Source organism: Dromiciops gliroides, chromosome 3 (assembly GCF_019393635.1).
Source record: "Dromiciops gliroides isolate mDroGli1 chromosome 3, mDroGli1.pri, whole genome shotgun sequence".
In the NCBI taxonomy this organism is placed as follows: domain Eukaryota; kingdom Metazoa; phylum Chordata; class Mammalia; order Microbiotheria; family Microbiotheriidae; genus Dromiciops; species Dromiciops gliroides.
The window spans coordinates 649,562,944-649,582,980 of record NC_057863.1 but is presented as its reverse complement, the minus strand read 5'-3'; the positions used below and the strand labels follow the sequence as shown (position 1 = coordinate 649,582,980).

At 55.9% G+C, this 20,037-nt stretch overlaps 2 protein-coding genes across 2 annotated transcripts in view; one reads left to right on the top strand and one right to left on the bottom strand.

The window, feature by feature from the left end:
* The window catches only part of MEGF8 (multiple EGF like domains 8), a 31,222-nt gene extending 21,804 nt beyond the window's left edge, over positions 1-9,418 (top strand). Inside the window, exons 39-42 of the mRNA XM_043992562.1 lie at positions 5,684-5,854; positions 5,963-6,093; positions 6,239-6,368; positions 6,624-9,418. Coding sequence (XP_043848497.1) covers positions 5,684-5,854; positions 5,963-6,093; positions 6,239-6,368; positions 6,624-7,856 — 1,665 coding nt within the window. The 3' untranslated portion in view covers positions 7,857-9,418. The remainder of the gene's footprint in view (positions 1-5,683; positions 5,855-5,962; positions 6,094-6,238; positions 6,369-6,623) is intronic.
* A 3,170-nt stretch (positions 9,419-12,588) lies between these two features.
* CNFN (cornifelin) lies at positions 12,589-15,655 on the bottom strand. The gene is made up of 5 exons (XM_043990749.1): positions 15,498-15,655; positions 14,392-14,572; positions 13,624-13,734; positions 12,875-13,011; positions 12,589-12,728 (listed from the first exon to the last, which is right to left on the bottom strand). Exons 2-5 carry the CDS (start codon positions 14,426-14,428, stop codon positions 12,639-12,641), a joined length of 375 nt encoding a protein of 124 aa, XP_043846684.1. The 5' UTR covers positions 14,429-14,572; positions 15,498-15,655; the 3' UTR covers positions 12,589-12,638.
* Positions 15,656-20,037: the final 4,382 nt, after the last annotated feature.

The following is a 20,037-nucleotide window of genomic DNA, read 5'->3' as shown; positions in this document are numbered from 1 at the left end:
AGAAGCCCGGTCTGGGCGGATCCGGTGAGATTGGAGCCAGGCAGCCTGGACATGGGGGAGTGACAGGGTCCAGTCTGCGTTTAGCACTTGGTGGCAGTAGCTGCAGCATGGAGGCTGGGCCGGTGTGGGGGAAGACATGAGGAGACTCTGGTCATGGGGTGGGGGGCAGAGCGAAGCAGCAGGTTGGAGGGGGTGGAGTGCAGGCCAGTCCCAAGGCTGGGGGACAGACAGTGCCCTCTGCTCTGGCTGTGCCAAGCCAGAGATACCTGTGGGATGCCAGGCCCTGCCCCCCAGAGCTCTCCCTCGGTAACGGGAGACACAGTACAGGGAACTGTGCACAGACTATGTAGTCACAAACAGTACGTGCAGCCTTGGTCACAGGATCACTTGGAGATGACTGACCAAGAGAAGGCACCAGCAGGAAGAGGGAGAGGGGCTTCCTGCAGATGGTGGATTTTAGCTGGCACTTGAGGGAGGCCAGGCGGTACGGGTGAGGAGGGAGGGCAGCCCATGCACAGAAGTGCCCAGAGCCGAGATCGAGCGGCCGGGAGACCGGGGGTCCCTGGGCTGGGGAGCGTGTGGAGAGCTGGGGCTGGGGCTGTAAGAAGGCTGGAGAGGCAGGAGGGGGCGAGCGGGGGCTCGGAGGGGCAGGCAGTGACTTCTATTGGATCCTGGAGGCAATGGGGGCCGCTGGGGTTGGTAAAGTCAGTTTGGCAGCTGAGTGGAGGGCGACCTGGGGCTGGAGAGCAGCCAGCGATACTTGTAACAGGCCAGAAATGAAGCAGCAGCCCGGGCCTCATCACAAGAGGAGCTGCCACTTTGAAGGGGGGAGCGACGGCCGACCAGGGTGTGAGGCTGGGGGGCGCTGAGGTGATGCTGCCAGGGAAATTAGGAGGAAGGGAGGGCTCGGGGAGAAAGAGAATGAGTCAGTTTTGGACGTGTCGAGTTTCTGGTGGCTGTGGGACGTCCAGTAAGCCCTTAGACATGAGAAACTGGAGATCAGGAGAGAGGCTAGGCCTGGATAAATAGACCTGAGCATCGTCTACATGGAGAAAACAATTGAACCAAGAGAGTGGATGAGATCACCATGGGAGAAGTCCTGGAGAAAGGGGGGTGGGTTCCTGAGAACCTAGAAAAGAGACCACCCAGAAGAGGCTGATGGATCGTGTCCGGGGCTGCAGAGAGGGTGAGCAGGGTGGAGAGAAAGCCATTGGATTGAGCAGCTTTGGAGAGAACAGTTCCTGTGGGAAGATGAGGTCGGAAGAACAATGAGAGGAGAGGCCAGCCAGTCACCGGTTGTAGGTGGTCTTTTCATGGAGCTGAGCCACGAAAAGGAGAAGAGCTCTTGGGTGAGAGCTGCCAGCCGATCGAGGCAGTTTTAATCGAGGGAAGCTGGATTGCAGATGGTTGAAAATTGAGGAGAGGAAAGGGAGGTAGTGAATGTAAATAGCTTTTTCTAGGCGTTTGGGGAATTGAAAGACTATAGGACAATAGCTTGAGTGTGGTAGTGAAGGGGAAACTTGGGCATGTGTGATGGCAGCAGAAAAGGAGCCTAGAGATGGGGAGCAGCTGAAGGTTATGGAGAGAGGGTGTGATGGAGGATTCACCCTGCTGGAGAAGATGGGAGTGGACTGGACGAAGGTGTAGGGGGGGTACCAGAGCCAGCTTGAACGGGCCCTCGAAAACCGATGATTAACTTTTCAGGGTGAGCCTTTGTACCCTGAAAACTGGAATTAATTTGTTGTTTTATTGATTGTTTAGACTTAAGAAATGATGGAGAAAATGCTCATGATGCAGATTGCATGTAGAAATGTGTCGTGGGCACATTTGTCTTTTATTTGGCGATCTGGTTGTCGATCGTGTATCAGCACGCCCCTGGATGAAGGGCACATGTGGAGGCCTTGGTCTTGGCCAGGAGAAGGGACAAAGGAGGAGAGCGTGGGAGGTGATTGAAAAGGTTTGGAAAGGAAGCCCGTGTCAAGTGGCCTCAGTGTCTTCAGTAGGGTCAAAGGCCTTTAGCCAGCAGTGAGGGGAGTGGAAACGTGGGAGCCCCAAGGTGGGGAGTGCTAGAGTACTCTTGGAGGGAGGAATGAAGGGTCCTTGCTTTGGGGAGGACCCAAGTGACGCACGAGCTGGGAATGTAGACTCAGAGAGCCTGACTTAACCCGTCATACCGAACCACCCCCTCTGCCTCAGGGGAGCCTTGGGCAGGTCTGAGAGCCCCCCGGGAATGGATCGTTGGGAATAGGATTGGGAGAGGGAAGGAACTTGCCCAGAATCACCCAGGCCATGGTGGCCAGATGTCAGACTCAGCACGTGGTACTTTTTCCATCCCACGGGGCTGGGGAGGTGCCAGGTGCTTTGTGGATCAGGGCGGGAGCTCAGACTTGAACTGGTCCAACCTGAAGCAGGAATGGCTGCTCTCCAGATTGCCCAACAAGGGTCACTGCTCAGCTGGCCAGAGGAAACTGGACCTCTGTCCACAGAGCAAAGGGTAGGGGATGGGGTGTGTGCCCAGAGAAGATCCCTTGCTGCTTTCCGAGCGGGAGGAGGGCTGGAGGGGTGAGGGAGGAACAGGAAACAGGGAAGTCCTTGTGAAGAGTGGAAGTGAGTGTTCACTCTGTGGCTCTGCCCTGGGAGATCTCCTAATTGGGGACTTGGTGTCTGGGTTCCTGGGCCATTTACAGAGCAAGGCAAACATCAGTCTCTCTGTGCTGGCCAAATCAGCCCTGGCACACAGGGTCTGGCGGTGGCACGGCTGAGGAAAGACCTGGACAGACTGGAGTGGGTCCAGGGAGGAAGGGAAGGGGGGTGAGCAGGCAGGTCTGTGAGAGTGAGTGGGAGGGAAAGACCAGCTCTGCCCCACCCAGAGAACAGAATCCAAACCCTGACCCTGCCTCCTCCGGCCAACGGTCTGCTTTTAGAGAAGTCCCACGGCCCCGCATAGGTGTTGTGAGCTGCCCTGTTTCTCTCCTAGGGGGGTGTGTTTGATGGGTCAGGTAGGAAAGAGAAGTTAGGTTAAATCATGGTGTGATGGTGTTAGAGGAGGCGGGTCCCCAATGGCATTCTGGTCTTGGGAAGAATGAGCCTGGGGTGGAGGTTGAGCAGGGGGAGACAGAGGCTCAGAGATTGAGAACTGGAGACCTTGGGGGTCATTGAGGTCAGCTCCAGGAAGTGACGTGGCTTGTCTAAGGCCACCCAGGTAAGGAGGCTCCGAGCTGGGATTTGAACCCAGAGCCAGTGTGCTTCCTACCACACTTGTGCCTCTTGGCCCCAGAAGGCAGGCTGGAGCTAGAGGGGAGCTCTGAGAGGTAGAATTAGACTGGTCGGAAAAGGAGAATGTCCCAGCAATCAGAGATGCTTAGGAGTAGAATGAGCTGGCTCAGCAGGTAGTGATCTCTCTGTCCCTGGAGGTCTTCAGACAGAGGCTCCATGACCATTTTGGCACATCACAGAATCAGAGCGTGTCAGAGTTGGAGGGTCCTCAGTAGCTATGTGGTCTACACTGTCCCCAAGAAGCGGTCTTCTAGGCCCTGCCTGAAGATTTCCGGTCAGGGTGACTCCAGGCAGGGGATGGAGCCCGGGTCTAAATCCAGCCTCAGACACTGACCGGCCGTGTGACCCCATCACTGCCTGCCTCGGTTTCTTCATCTGTAAAATGGGGATAATAATAACAGCCACCTGCTTCCCAGGGTGGTTGGCGGGCTCAGACGAGACGGTGAGTGAGAAGCGCCTCCCAAGGCCGCACATTGCGCTCTGGCTTAGCTCTTGTCATCAGGATGCTGACCCTCAGGCTCTCTGCCCCTCCTCGCTTGGTGTCCATCACTCCTAGTGTTGCCCTCTGGGTCCGAGGAGAACAAGTGTAATTCCTTTCCCCCTCCAAGCCTCCAAGACAGCCATGCCTCCCTCCGTCCCTCCCGGCAGTCGGGTCTCCAGAACTGCCAGCATCCTGGTGACCTCTGGGGAGGTCCTGCCCCTTCCTGCCTATTCCTACACTGTCCTCTCAGTTCAGCCCAAACAGCATCCTAGGGCCGCTCTGTAGTACCCTCCATTCATAGTGAGCTGAGCTGGAAAATACCCTCTTAAAACATATATTTTTATCTTTTTTTTATTTTAAAGGATCATACTTTTTTGGGGGGTGGGGTGGGGCAATGAGGGTTAAGTGACTTGCCCAGGGTCACACAGCTAGTATCAAATGTCTGAGGCTGGATTTGAACTCTGGTCCTCCTGAATCCAGGACCGGTGCTCTATCCACTAAGCCACCTACCTGCCCCCCCCCTTTTTTCTAAAAACAGAAACCAACCAGCCACACAGCCCTTATCCTATATATTTTTTTTATTTTTGGCTTATTAATTAATTAATTTATCTATTTATGTTTATTTATTTTTTGTGGGGCAATGAGGGTTAAGTGATTTGCCCAAGGTCACACAGCTAAGTAAGTGTCAAGTGTCTGAGGCCGGATTTGAACTCAGGTCCTCCTGACTCCAGGGCCGGTGCTCTATCCACTGCGCCACCTAGCTGCCCCGAAGTGACTTTTTTTAAAACCCCAAGTTTAGAACTTGATGTCTGACCTTCTTCCATTATGCTGTGTTTTGTTTGGTCCATTACTTGGCCGGTGAAGAGGCAGGGAGTTGTGCACCTTTTATTCAGCATGTGAGCTGTCCCTCCAAACCTGGCACCTTCTGCGCCTTGAGCACATCCTCGCCCCACCCAGGACACAGACGGCTCCTTCCCAGCTGAAACTGAGCCTCCGGTGTCTCATCTTTAGGGCTGCTCATTCAACCTGTTTCATATCCCTTTGCCTAGACTGCCCTGTAGCATGAGAAACTTGGTCAAACGCTTTCCTGGAGTCAAAGAACAGTCTGTCCACACCTCTAGGTCCCCTTATTTGTCCAGCCAGTTACCCAGTCAGAAAAGGAAATGACTGACTTGACCTGTTGCTGATGATGCTGTGATAACTTTTAGTGATCTCTGCTTCCCTTTCTGATGCTCACAAACCTTCCCTTTACCAGTGTGGTCTTGAATTTCATCAGAAAAAGAAGCCAGACACACTAGCCCATTGTTTGCAGACTTCACCCTCTTCCCTTTTTTAAAGAATCAGGAAAACACTTGCCCGCTTTCGAACCTGTGGGACCCCTCCCACTATCTGGGAAGGTCTTACCAAGAGCAGCTTATCAATCATCTGTCAGTTCTTTTATCCTAAATAATAATTAGCATAATAACTTGACATTAGCTTGCAAAGTCCTCTGTGATAACATTATCTCCTTTGAGATGTGGGCTGTATTCTGTCCAGGCCCAGGAGGACCCCTGGAGGGCATCTGTCTGTCTGTCTGCTTATTTGGGAGTTTCCACTCCCCGCTGACCACCTGACCATGCTACCTCAGTGGATGTTTAAATGGGATGTTCTTCCATCCACTGGCTTCTTCTCTGATGGCTGTTGTCCACCCTTTCTAGTTACTTTCAAAAACGAGGCTCCCATGAGTCAACATTGACCCCTGAGCACGTTCTGACCGGGGCTTAGTGGTGAGGCATCATTGCCTCCCTGGCTCTGGACCCTGTGCCTCTTCACGCCACCTAGGGGGCATCATGACTCTGGAACCAGTGAGTCAGGCCTCTGCCTGCTCCCCTAGTGGGACTGCCTGGGCCCCATCCTCCACCACCTGACCATGATCCCTGCCCGCAGGGTCCCCACTGTGAACGCTGTCGGCCACTGTTCGTGGGCTCAGCCCTGGGAGGTGGCACCTGCCGCCCCTGCCGAGCTTTCTGCAGAGGGAATAGTGATGTCTGTGTCTCTGAAAAGGAGTTGGAAATGGCCCGGGAAGATCCAGAGACGTACTCCCTGGACCCGGAGGAGGCAAGTGACCTGGGCAGGGAGGAGGTGGAAGCTGGGGACCCCGCGGTGCCTGATGGGGAGGTGGGGAGGCGTTGGCCTCTGGATTTCAGGGGGTCTGTCCCTCCCCAGATTGAGAAGTGGGTGTCCGAGGGGCCCAGTGAGGACGAGGCTGTGTGTGTAAACTGTCAGAACAACAGCTACGGGGACAAATGTCAGCGCTGCCTTGAGGGGTACTTCCTTCTGGACGGCCGGTGCACCAAGTGAGTAGCAGCCCCTCTGACCACTGTGTGGGGAGATAGCCCTGAGGGGCAGAGACCCACTAGACTGAGACCACCCCTCCTCCCTTCGCCCTCCTTCCCCTGCTCCCTCCCTCTCCCCCCATTTCCCTCCTCCCTCCCCCTACAGGTGTCAGTGTAACGGCCATGCAGACACCTGTAATGAGGATGGGACGGGCTGCCCCTGCCAGAACAACACAGAGACGGGCACCTGCCAGGGGAGCTCCCCCAGCGACCGCCGGGACTGCTACAAGTATCAGGTGAGCAGCCACAGAGAGGGTGTGGAGTGTTGGAGGGGCCCTGTCGCTGAGAGGTGGGCTGGGCCCCTGGAGCCCCGGGAGGGGGTGGGGTGGGGTGAGGTGGCCCAGGTCTGGGCCATGTAGTGCTAGCTCTAAACTGGTGAGGGGGGTTAAGAGGCCAGAGCGGAGGAGGCCTTGAATGCCAAGGCGGCTGAGGAGTGGGGACCAGGCGTGGAGATGAGGGAGATTGCTTTCTTGCCTCTCCTGCCCCCGCAGTGCGCCAAGTGCCGGGAGTCTTTTCACGGGAGCCCCCTGGGGGGCCAGCAGTGTTACCGGCTGATCTCCGTGGAGCAGGAGTGTTGTCTGGACCCCACCTCCCAGACCAATTGCTTTCACGAGCCCAAAAGGCGGGCCCTGGGCCCCGGGCGCACCGTGCTCTTTGGGGTGCAGCCAAAATTCACCAACGTGGATATCCGCCTGACGCTGGATGTGACCTTTGGCGCCGTCGACCTCTATGTTTCCACATCCTATGACACTTTTGTGGTCCGCGTGGACCCGGACACTGGTGTCCACTCTGTGCACATCCAGCCCCCTCCACCGGCCCCACCCCCTGTGGCTGCAGAGGCCGGCCTGCGAGCGGGTGAGGCGGGCGCCGGGGGGGCCGGCCCGCCCCCTGAGCCTCGGGTCCGGGAGGTGCGCCCACGAGGGCTCATCACCTACGTGACTGTGATGGAGCCCGCTGCCGTGCTGGTGGTGCGAGGGGTGCGGGACCGGCTCGTCATCACCTACCCCCACGAGCAGCACGCCCTCAAGTCCAGCCGCTTTTACCTGCTCCTGCTGGGCGTTGGGGACCCCAGGGCACCCGGCGCCAACGGCTCCGCAGACTCCCAGGGCTTGCTCTTCTTCCGCCAAGACCAGGCGCACATCGACCTCTTTGTTTTCTTTTCCGTCTTCTTCTCCTGCTTCTTCCTCTTCCTGTCCCTCTGTGTCCTGCTCTGGAAGGCCAAGCAGGCCCTGGACCAGCGGCGTGAGCAGCGGCGACACCTGCAGGAGATGACCAAGATGGCCAGCCGCCCTTTTGCCAAGGTCACGGTCTGCTTCCCGCCCGACCCGGCTGTTACCGTCCCCTGGAAAACAGCTGGCATGGGTCTCCCGCCACCCACCTTCCGCCGCTCGGAGCCTTTCCTGGCCCCACTGCTATTGACCGGGGGTGGTGGGCCGTGGGGAGCTGGCAGCGGGGGCTGCTGCCCTGTGACACTGAGGGCCGGGCCCATCACCCTGGAGCCCACCGAGGACGGCATGGCAGGGGTCGCCACACTCCTGTTGCAGCTGCCGGGCGGCATCTACACCCCTAACCGGGCCTGCCTGGGCTCTGCCCTGGTCACCCTGCGGCACCGACTGCAGGAGTACTGTGGAGGTGGTAGCGGACCTGGGGCCAGTGGGCATGGGGCAGGGGGTGGGAGGAAGGGACTGCTGACTCATGACAACCTCACCAGCATGTCGCTCTGAGGGCCCGGGGGTGGGGAGGGTCACCTAGTCCCTGCTCCCTGCCCATCCCTAGCCTCTGAATTCCCTCTGTGGCCGGGCTCTTGGGCTCTGGATGATTCCATAGACCCCCACCTAGTTCATCTTTGGTTTGGTAGCGCCCTTGGCCGTCAGCCCCGTGTTGGGCCCGTGTTATGTGGCAGGCCTCTCCAGGTCTCTGTCCCTCTGGACTCCAGGCTAGGTTTCTTCCCTCAAGGCAGCGTCCCCTCCCACCCCCCACCCAGCACCTTGAACCCATCATCTCTGACCCCCGGAGCCCCTCCTTCCCAAAGTAGCCACTCCACAGCGTGGACTCTAGCCCTGTGGCCTCCCCTCGGCTCTCCCAAGCAGCCACTACCTGGACACTGGACCACCTCGCTTCCCTTAGATGCCCCACAGCTTTCTGGGAGGAATCATAGCACTAGAGCCCTGAAGGGGCCCTCGGTTCCTGAAAACCAGCCCAGCATGGGGGCCCTCACTACCTCTGGAGGCGGGCTGCTCCAGCCTGGAAGCCCAGTGTGCCCCGGGACGCCTCCTCTCACTGCTCCTGGGCCCTCTGTTGCATGACAGCCCCTCACATATATTGACACCAGGACTGCGGCTCTGACCGGGCCGTCCCTTCCACCCATCCTCTTGAAGCATCTGTTCTCCATTAGGGTCGCCCTCTCTCTCCGCCTCCTTCCTGAGATGTGTGTTGAGCTAAACCCCGCGGCCCAGGGTGGGCTCCCCAGCACTCTCCCCTCCGGGTCTCATCTCACGGAGCATAACCAGGGGTAGGGTCTCTCCCAGCTACTGCATCACACTGTAGGGCCTTCACTCAGGCTTGGAAGTTGTCTCTGAAGCCAGGTGCTGGCTCCTGTCTCGAGGCCTTTGGGGGTCTGTGGTCCCGTGTGTAGAGAACAATCCCTCCCGGCTGTCCTGTCACTTCCAGGTTCAGCAAGGGTGTCAAATGCTTTTCTCCAAGTAGCCTCTGAGTCTCTGGAGGCAGATGAGCCTCCTCTGCCTCCCTGTCCCTTTGCTAGGGTCCCAGCCAGCCAAGCTGGACGCTTCTGATTCAGGAGGGGCGGGCCCATTCACTGCCCCCTGGTCTCTGGCTGGATGACCCTTACTGGGAGCATCTGAGAGAATCCTGCTCCTCTGCAGCTTGGGCCAGGCAGCCTTGGAAAGCCCTTTCTGTGCTTATGGTTCAGTAACTCCTGCCTCACCCCCCTCTCCCCCCACCCCCAAGAGATGCTTGTGAAGCCCTTAGCACACTACCTGGCACATAGCGCACAGAAAAGCCACTTCCTTTCCCTCCCAACCACTGTTTCACTGAACTCCAGACCTCATCTTTCCTCAGTCGGTGGCTTGGATAACAAACCTCTCTGGTCCCTGTGTCCCTTAACTCAGGACTCCAGGGCCCACCTTTTCTCTCCAAAATCCCATTGGTCTTTTCCTAACTCCTGATACCCCCCCCTTTTGCTCTTCTGAGTGGTTAGGAAGGAGGTCACGGGTGCTGTGTGTGGGAGGAAGAAGCCCCAATTGCCAAATAAAACATTACCAGGGGACCCCGTTGTCTGGTTGCTCTATAGAGATGTGGGAAGGTTCTGAGCTTCTGGCCCCTCGGTCAGTGCTGCCATGGGCTGCAGCCTCTTGTGCAGACCCCTGGGGTTCTGGCCTCCATTCCCAGTCCCAAGTCCTGGCCCCAGGACCCCCAGTCCCTCAGAGCTCAGTCATGGCTTTGGGGTTCTCGCATGTGGTTCCGTCTGTATCGTGTGGGGTACAGGGAAGGGAGGGCCAGAACCTCTTAGCCAGCTTGGCTGTGTGTGTGTGTGTGTGTGTGTGCCCCTGGCAAGGAAAGGCCTTTCCCTCATTGTCTTCTCTGGTCCTCTGATGACAACAATGGAAGGGGGTTGGGCTCTTTGGCCATTCTAGGGTGTCCCCACCTTGTCCCAATCAGGAACACAGAACGTCCCTCCCTACCTTTGAGGGCATATGAGGCTTGTGTTTGGTTCTTTAAATTGGAGACCGGGCTGGGCCCAGGAGAAGGTGGAGGAACCAGTCAGATGGGAGGGTAGATCCAGGGTCCCCCCGACAGTGACCCTTAAACGCTGAACTGTTGGACCTTCAGTCTCTGCCAGGGCGAGACCCAGACTAAGAAGGGAGGAATCTTGGCACCAGAACTGAGACTGGGCGTCCAGACAAGGCTTCTTGGTCGAGTGCGGGGTGTGGCAGGGCCGGTCCCTCCTGTTGCTCAAGTGACTTTCTGTTCTGGTGTCAGTGACTGGCTTCTGCTATCACTGAATGAAGAAATAAGGAAACAAACATTGATTAAGTGCCAGCTGTATGCCACGCGTGTGAATTACATTTTGTCTTCATTTTGTAGTTGAGGGGACTGAGGCAGGCAGAGCTTTGGTGTCTTGCCCAGGGTCACACAGCTGGTAAGTGTCTGAGCCTGGATGTGAGCTCAGGTCTTCCTGATTCCACCGGGCCACCTGGCTGCCATTGTCCGTGTATCTGATCCTGTCTGGGAGGTCTGAAAAGGGTTCTAGGATAGATCTGAGATGTGGAAGGGTCCAACCCCCTCATTTTAGCATTGAAACTGAGGCCTGTGGAGGTGTGAGACTTACGTGTTACACAGTAAATGGCAGAGCCAGGATTTGAACCCAGATCCTCGTCTATTGCCCGTAGGATCCACTAAGTGGATTGTTTTGTGCGCTGACTCCAGGTGTATCCCTTCTGTGCTCCAAGGTAAGCTGTCTGTATCCCTGTGTAGTGCAAGTATGAGCATTGCTGCTTTACAGTTTAGGAAGTCAAGACTGAGAGGGGTATTTTGCTAGTTACCCCTGAGACATTCACTTTAGTGTTGGTGCTGCGATTCCAAACCCGGGTCTGCTAACTCCACACCCTGGGCTCCGTCACCCTCTGCCGTGCTCCCCACCGCCAGTGTGAACGTTCTAGCTCTACCCTGCGTGCTTTTTGCTCAGGTCAGAGGTGGGGCCCAGATGTCTGAAGCGATGTTCCCAGAAGGCCAGCTTGTCTGACCTCCCACCCGTCAGAGAACATCCTCTGTACCATACTCAACGTGTGATCCTGCCTGGATTTGAACAGCTGCATCCGTCCTCTCTCCTCAAGCGGCTTCCTGAAGGCCCAGTGTCCTTGGGGCCTGCTCTGATTGTTAGAAAATACCTGCGGGGCTGGAGCAGTGTGGGGAGAAGATAGGCAAGGGGCCAAATACAAGATGAGATGTTTGAACTGCCTCGGTCTAGATCAGGGACTCCATCCAAAAGGAAGAATAACAACTGGCATTGGATGTCATTGGTGGCTCAGAGCATCCCCTAGGTCATTTCAAATTGGTGATGCGAAGGGCAAAGGTGCCACCCCGCCTGCTCCCCTTCCCCCACCCCTTCTTGGGGTCGAATGGATGCCACTTGGCAGGAAGCTCTTCTGATCAAGTCCCCCTTACATAGAGATATAAACTCATCAAATCCAGGGCTCCCCTGATGGCTCCAGTACCTCCCTTACACAAATCATATTACTAGGTCTTAGTACAGTGCTGTACACATAGTAGGTGCTTAATGCTTTTAAAATTCAGTATAGTTTCCTTTAATATCCCAGCAGCCCTGTGAGGTAGGTACCCCCTGAGAAAATGGGAAAATGGCAGCTTACATGGGTTGTGTCAACCCACAAGTGTAACTTCTAAGTGTCAGAGTCAGAACTCGAACCCAGATCTCCTTGATATTAATTAGCTGGAGAGTGTTCATTGTTGTTGTTTGTCCTTTGTTCTCAAAAAGGATCATGACATGGGAGTGACATCCTGACTTGAAGGGAATTGAATTTAAATGAGGGAGGGCTTTGCAAGGTCACTAACCTCACTCTTTCCTCCAGAACCATCTGGGTCCAGTGACAAGATGTACATCAGAGGAGGGCAGCTAGGTGGCACAGTGGATAGAGCACCAGCCCTGGATTCAGGAGGACCTGAGTTCAAATCTGACCTCAGACACTTTACACACTTACTAGCTGTGTGACCCTGGGCAAGTCACTTAACCCCAATTTTCTCACCAAAAAAAAAAAAGGTATACATCAGGAGGACAGGAGGTGGCCCTGGATGTTTAAGACAATTGGAGTTAAATGACTTGCCCAGGGTCACACAACTAGTAAGTCTCTGAGGTGAGATCTGAACTCACTACCTCCTGACCTCAATGCTCTATCCGCTGTGCCACCTAGCTGCCTGGAGAGTGTTCATGGAAGGCAACCAGGATGATGTAAGGGCCCGAGTCCCTGTTCATTCATGGAAAGGTTGAAGGTACAGAATGTTTAGCCCGGAGAAGAGAGGGAGAGACGACAGCTATCTTCAAGTATTCGAAGCGCTGGGGGGGGGGGGGGGTCAAGCTTGTTCCCTTCGCTCACAAAGGGCGTGGGGGTAAGAGTGAATAACAAGAGCTGTTCCACCGAGTGGAGCACCCCGAGGGCCGAGGCGCTGGCCCCTCTCTAGAGATCTTTGAGCCAAGGCAGACGGCGCTTGCCGGGCACGAGAGTGGAGAGAATTCTCATCCAGGCAAAGGCTGGACTCACCGGCCGCTCAGAGCCCTCTGAGCCTCCGCTCTGCGCCAGAGCTGAGGACCCCGGGTCAGCCTGGAGCCCCGGCGCCGCGCCCCCCAGTCGTGGCCCCTCCCACTTCCCAGACCACTCGGACACAGCTTGGGGTTTCCAATTTTATTGGGGGCAAAGGGAGGGAGGGAGGGCGTGGAGAGTCAAGGACCAAGTGGGCGGGGCTGGGGCGGCTCCTTATTGTCTGATTTTCAGCTCCCGCGCCATTTGACAGAGCGCGCAAGGTAGGCAGAAGGTGAGCGTTGCCCAGTCGTTTCCAACGGAGCCCTGGAGGGGAAAAGGTAGAAGGAGATTAGAGAGGGATTGAAGATCTGCCCCGCCCCCAACCCCGTTATCCTGGCACAGGGCCCCGCCCCTTCCCAGGGGGTTCCGACTCCGCCCCACACCTCCCCGGCACCTTCAAGCCTCCTCACCAAAATGTGGTAGCGCTCTCTCATGCCAGTGCGGATGGAGTGGAGACCCCCAGGCAAGTAGGGCGCACAGCAGCACTCCCCGAAATCATCAGCGATGCGGCAGGCCAGGCACAGGGGAGCGAAGGTGCCGCACAGACCTGCAGGGGAGGGAAGGGGAGGGGAGGGAGAGGTCAGGGCGACCCCCAAGCCTGAAGGAGGCCCCGCCTCTCCTCTCCTGTCCTGTCCTCCTCTTCTCTCTCCTCTCCGTCTCTCTCCCCTGTCTCTCTCATCTGTCTGTCTGTCTCTCTCTGTGTCTCTGTGTCTCTTTCTCTCTCTGTCTCTCAGGTTAGACCGAATAATCTCAAACTCTTGACATTCTGTTCTAGGGCCCTTCCTAATTCTGACATTCTGTGATCTCTGTTGGAAGGTCTCTCCCATCTTTGAGATTCTAAGTTGTAAAGTCTTCAGTTCTGACAGTGTTCTCTGTTCTAAGGTCCCTCCCAGCTCTGACATCCCCTGTTCTAAGGTCCCTCCTAGCTCTGACATCCGGTGTTCTAAGGCCCCTCCCAGCTCTGACATTCCCTGTTCTAAGGGTCACCCCCCCCCAGCTCTGACATTCCCTGTTCTAAGGTGCCTCCCAGCTCTGACATCCCCTGTTCTAAGGCCCCTCCCAGCTCTGACATTCCCTGTTCTAGGGGCCTTGCTAGCCCAAGTTCTAGGTGCCAGAGCCTGTAGACAGGAGGGATGCTGGGGCAGGCCTGGGTACTCACACACGGGCATATCATTGCAGCAGTCTGTAAGCTCTGTGTGCCAGTCACTTTGCTGAGTCTGGTAGCAGGTGCTCTGGCTTTGGGGCTGGCTGGTCACAGGGTAGGACATGGCTGGGGAGAGTAAGGGAGGAAACAAGGTTAGACGGGGGTGCTTTGGAATCTGGTTCTCCTTCCCTCCTCTTACCACAGCTCCCTCCTCCCTCCCTGGCACATCTGGAAAGCTCAGTCAACGGGAGGGGGAGAGAAGGGGAGGGGCTCTGAGGAATCACACTGCAGCCACCGCCCTCATCTGGGAGGGGGTTCCACATCTGCATTTGGAGTTACATCTGGGTGGGGCCTGGGGTTTCTTTGATGCACTGAGGATCTCCCTCCCCCTCCCAGGCTCTGGCTTTCTGGAGCTGGGGAGCGTGGGTCCTCCTGCACATCTGGATAGCTGGTGGCTCTTGCACATCAGGGGGGAGGGTGTCTGATGACATTCCCTGCAGGCGGGTTCCAGGGGAACTCTCCCTCCCAGTAGTCAGGATGGGAGCTGGGGAAAATGGGGGCCTCCTCTTGCACATCTGGGGCCAAGGGGCGTCTTGTGCATCTGGGCTGAGGGCCACATCTGGGAGGAGGGAGGGAGCAGGCGTTCCTCCACATCTGGGGGTGGGGTGCTCTGTTCCTGCACTTCTGGGGGCCCAGGCCGACTTCTTGGCGGTGTCCACACAACCCCGAGAAGGGGGAGGGGAGAGGGAGCAGGCGGGGTAGGGATCTCTCAGTCGAGCGCACCTTTGCCCTTCACGTTGTCGTGCATCTCGAACTGCATCCCTGCAGAGACGGTGTGGGCCGAGGCAGAGAGGAGGCGCTGAGGAGCTGCTTCCCGGGGCACCTGGAGACTAGGTGGGGTGGGGGGAGGGCGGGGGCAAGGGCACTGGAGTAAAGGGATGGACTGTGGCAGGCGAAGGGAATGCTGGGGAGGGAGAAAGAGGCCGGGTCAGAGCCCCCATCATCCTTTCCCGCTTCCTCCAGTGAAGCTCTTGGTACCAAGATTCATCCATCAGGATTCTGAGAATCTCCACACACACCGCCCCCAGCCCCCATCCCCACGCCTCGAGATTGAGATGTCATTGAGAGGAGACAGATAAGGAGAGACTCAGCTAAGTCGGACAGAGACACCTAGGAATAGTCACCGGCAGAGAGAGACACAGATACTCTCAATAAAAAGTCAGAGATTTTTCTGGCCCAATAGAGCCAGAGACTGAGAGATTTGCAGAGACACAGCCAGGAAACAAGATGCTCAGAGACCGAAAGCTGCAGAATGGAGAGAGCTGCAGGCATCCCGAGGTGGAGGAAGACAGATATCGCGGGAGAGTGAGGACTTCCACATCCAAGGCCCCCGTGGCCTCCACGAAGACATCGAGGCAGAGTAGAAGAAACTGCACTGAGAGAGAAAACAGAGAGACAGACACCCAGAGATAAGGGAGACACAGAGACACCCCAGAAATATGGGGGGAGAGAGAGAGAGAGAGAGAGAGAGAGAGAGAGAGAGAGAGAGAGAGAGAGAGAGAGAGAGAGAGAGAGAGAGAGAGAGAGAGAGAGAGAGAGAGAGAATCAGGGAGAGATGCTGTGAGACACCCGGGGACAGAGACACGGATAGAAAGGCTGACTAGGAGCCTGAGAGATCTGCGTTAGAGAGCCAAGGAAAGAGAAAACTAGAGTGACAAGAGACAGCCGGCGTAAGGGAGAGACCCCGAGACAAAGTTCAGAGACACAAACGTAGAGACGGCAGAGTCCAAGAGGCAGCCACGGGAGCCGCCTCGGGCCAGCGAAGCCAGGTTGCGGGAAGCAAGACTTGGGGGCGGGGGCTGCCCGGGTTGGGTGGGGCTCCTTCCTACCTGAGGAGCTCTGGGCGGGGGCGCTGCGGGTCTCGGGCTGAGGAGCACTGCGCTCAGCTTTGGCCTCTTCGCTTCGTACCTGGCTCTAGCTGGTTGTGCGCTCTCATCCCGACCTGATCTTATATGGGTTGGCCAGGTAGCAGGGGCGGGGCGGTACAGTGACACAAGGGGAAGGAAGCGCCAGGAGCCCTGCTTAGATGGGGAGTCCCCTCCCCCATACCCCCTTAGGGCATCCCTGCTGGCCAGCTCACCTGGAGGAAACCTCAGGACAGATATGGGGATCACTGAGACGAGGGACAGAGACCTGGCCTTGGAGGCAAGCCAAGATCGGTGCAAGGAAAACATGGGGAAACTGAGGCACGAGGAGATGGGGAGATAGAGGTAGAAAGGACCAGAGAACAGCGAGGCAAAAGCTTCTTGCTCTGACAGATGGTTAGGGTGTATGTACAAAGTGCTTCCCTCACCATAACCCTGCTGAGCCCATGGTGGAAAAACATTAGTCCCATTTTACAAATGAAGCAAATGCAAGTGTTTAGAACTCCTAGGTAGCAGCACAGGCGCTCGTGTCCCAGGTCTTCTGAGGCTCAGGAGTCTCCCCACCGACTCTCAAGAGATAAGCAAGGACAAACACAAGGAAGGGAAGGACACTGCCTGAAATCGAACCTGGCATTTACTACCTGTGTGATTGAGAGCATGTCCCTTCCTCTCCTTGGGCCTCAGTTTCCCCGTATGAAAATAAGGGGGGTTGAACACAATAATCCCCCAGTCCCTTCTAGTTCTAATGAAATGTGCAAAGACCGAGATAGAAGCAGATATGGGGGGGGGGAGAGACATGGACACAGACACAGACACACAGAGACAGAGATATATAGAGACAGGGAGAGACAGTCAGACACAGAGACAGAGACATAGAGACAGACACACAGAGAGACAGAGACAGAGATATACAGAGACAGGGAGAGACAGACACAGAGAGACACACAGACAGAGACACAGAGACAGTCAGAAACAGAAAGACAGAGACATAGAGACAGAGATGGAGAGACAGAGAAAGAAAAAGAGAAAAAGGAAAAAAAGATGGAGGAGGAGGAAGAAGAGGAAGAAGAGGAGGAGGAGGAAGGGGAAGAAGAAGAAGAAGAAGAAGAAGAAGAAGAAGAAGAAGAAGAAGAAGAAGAAGAAGAAGAAGAAGATGTGCAGGAGGGGCAAGGAGAAACAGAAACAAGAAGGGGGAGGAATAAGTATTTCTTAAGCCCCCACTGTGTGCTGGGCTCTGTGCTAAGCACTTTTCAAACATGATCTCATCTGATCCTCAACCATTCTGGGAGGTAGACACTTTTATTATTATCCTCATTTGACAGCCAAGGAAACTGAGACAGACAGAGTGAGGTGATTTGCCCAGGACCACACGACTCTGAAGCGTCTGAGGCTGAATTATAACCTCGAGTCTTCGAGCTCTATCTCCTGCTCACCAGGGGTGAGGCCATCTCTGAATTTCTCTGACTGTAGTTCAGAAGTGGGGAAATGGAACAAGAGGGAGGCAAGAAGAGAAAGTTGGGTTATATAAGTCTGTGTGGGGGCTATTGGGAGGCCCTTAGGTGGCCTCTTGCTTCCCTTTACTCCCCCTGCCCACCTGACCCTTCCCACTAGTCAGGTACAGTTGAGGTGGGGGGAGGCTGACAGGAAGGGGCTGTTATGGAGACCTCTCCCAGTGGGTTGTGGGGTGATATGCCCTCCTGAGCACCAAACCCAGAAGGTTGGTGGCTGAGGGAGCAGACCCCTGTGTCCTTTCTGGGGAAAAGATTGAGGGTCCAAAAATCTAGGCACCTCCAAGGACCCTTCATGAGGTTCACCCCTGACCCTAACAAGCTCTGCAGGTTGGGGGGGGGTGACTCAGTCAGGGAAGCCGCGTCAGGACTGGGTGAGGTCCCTAGGGTGGGTGTCACCCCCAGAAATGCTGGAGCCACCGGAAAAGTGGGGAGTCACCCATTGGGGAGAAGGTGCTGTCACCTGGCAGGCAGGGTTGGGCAAGGATGGGGTGATGTTGTTGGCCTAGGTGGGGCAGCCGCTTCTCAGGGACCCAGGCATCCAGGGCCCCAGTCCCCACCCCTTCAGGAACACAGTATCCTCATCTCCAGATCTCTGGGTAACTTTGAGCCTCCCATCCTTCTCCCAAGGTTGTTGTGAGCATCCAATGAAGTCGTAATTGTAAATGGTTTAGCACAGTGCTTGGAACATGGGCGCTTAAGAAATGCCTGTTCCCTTCCTGTATTGGTCTCTTTCCTTAAGTCTTAGTCTTAAATTTTAATCTCTGAATCTGTGCCTCTTAGAGTCAGAAAATTTAGTCCAATTTCCTCATTGTACAGAAAGGGAAACTGAGGTCCCAAAAGGGGAAGCAGTAGTTTATTCCGTAGTTCTGTTCCCTGCATCCCCATTCTCAGCCTTGCTGTCTATGTCTCTGTCTTTGTTTCCTCCACCTCTGAACTGGGGGGTTCCCCTGTCCCCCATCCTTGGCCTCCTCACTTCCTCATGCCCTCCCAACCCTAGTCCTGCCTTGCTGATGGCATCCTCTGGGAAGCCTGGATGGGGAAAGCATAGGGAATGAGCTAATGCTAACAGGGGCCTGGTATGCCCTCCACTTCCCCCGTCCCTCTCCTTCCCTCACACCCCCGGGGCACCAATTAGCCACACTTGGCTCAGGCCCGGTGAGGAAACTTGAGACTGACCCAGTGGTGAGGTGGCTGGAGTGGGGGGGGATAGGTGTGGCTCTGGGGCTCTGGGGTCCTGGCCCCCGGCCCCTTTCTCTCAGTGACCCAGACGTCTTAGCCCCCAGCCCCCACACACCTAAAGGCCTAGGGCCTAGGAATCCAGAGCCTAGGGCTCCCCGGGTCTCTGATTGGATGGGGGATGGGAAGCTGGATGCCTGAGTTCTTGAAGGGAGGGGTTGCCCAATGGAGGTTACTTCAGGCGGGCTCTCCTTGGGAAACCGGTCGAGCCAAGCAGACAGGACAGGGGACAGGCGGGGTAGCCCAGCACCCCCTTCCCTCCCCTTCCCAAACTGGCTGCTTCTTCCTGGCTCCGCCCAGGATAGGGAATGGGAGACACCCGGGTGTGCCTGTCAGTGCTCAAGCTGGTCCTGTGAGGCTGACTGTGTGCATGTGCGTGTGTGTGTGCGTGCGCGTGCTCGTGTGTGACCCACAGTGTGCCTCTGGGTAAAGGTACATATGATCTGTGTTCCTTCTATTCTGCTCTGTGGAGGGCTCTCCCTGTAGAATGGAAGTCCCCTAGGGCAGGGCCTGCTTCTCTTTTGTGGCAGCACCCTCGGGGCCTGGCACAGTGGCTGGCAGTGAGGAGGCACTGGAAAATCGCTCCTGTTAATTGATTGTTAAGAGCCCACCAAAGGGGACGCCTCCCCTTGTTTGGAGTCTCCCTGTGTGTGAACATCTCACTGGAAAGACCAGCTGCATCTGTGGGTCATGTGTGAGTGGAGAGGGCTTTGGTCTGGGAATCTGGTGTCTCACTTCCTCACTCAGCAGTTTATATTAGCCGAGTGCCCTTGACCAAGTCACTTCTCTTTGGGCCTCAGTTTCCCCTTGATCTGAATGAAGAGATGGCACCAGACAACGTTCCTGGTCCTTTCTAGCTCTGATATTCTGAGGTTCTGAGCAAGTCTCGGGTGAAGGTGTTAGGGGTCGGGGTGGGGGGGTTAGCACATCTCACTGCTGTATTTCCAGTGTTTACATTTGTGTGTCTCTGGGCGGGGGGCTTATTGTCTCTCTGTATTTGCTGGTTTCTCTGTCTCTGAGGTAACAAGGGGCAGTGTGGTACAGCCTGGGCATGGAGTTGCTGCTTCTCTCTGGACCTGAATTTGAATTCACACTTGACTACTTTCCATGGGACCTCCTAAGGCCCCTTCTTTTTTTTTTTTGGTGAGGGTAGTGTCAAGTGTCTGAGGCTGGATTTGAACTCAATTCCTCCTGAATCCAGGGCCTGTGCTCTATGCACGGTGCCACCTAGCTGCCCCAGCCCCTTCTAATTGAATAGAATAAGTATTTTTTTTAAGTGCTTACTGAATAACAGGTTCTGTGCTAGGATGTTGTTGTTGAGTTATTTCAGTCATATCTGATCTGTGACTCCATTGGGGGTTTTCTTGGCAAAGATACTGGAAGCGGGGGACAGCCAGGTGGTGCAGTAGATAGAGCACCAGCTCTGGAGTCAGGAGGACCTGAGTTCAAATCCGGCCTCACTTACTAGCTGTGTGACCCTAGGCAAGTCACAACCCCAATTGCCTCACCAAAAGAAAAAAAAAGATACTGGAAGGAGTTTGCCATTTCCTTCTCCAGCTCATTTGACAGATGAGGGAACTGAGGCAAACAGGGTGAAATGACTTGCCCAGGGTCACACAGCTAGTGAGCGTCTGAGGCAAGATTTGAACTTTGGTCCTCCTGACTATAGGGCTGGCACTCCATCCACTGTTCTAGGACGAGGGGGCTGCAAAAACAAAAAGAAGCCCCCTGCCCTCAAGTTGCTGATCTTCTCCTGC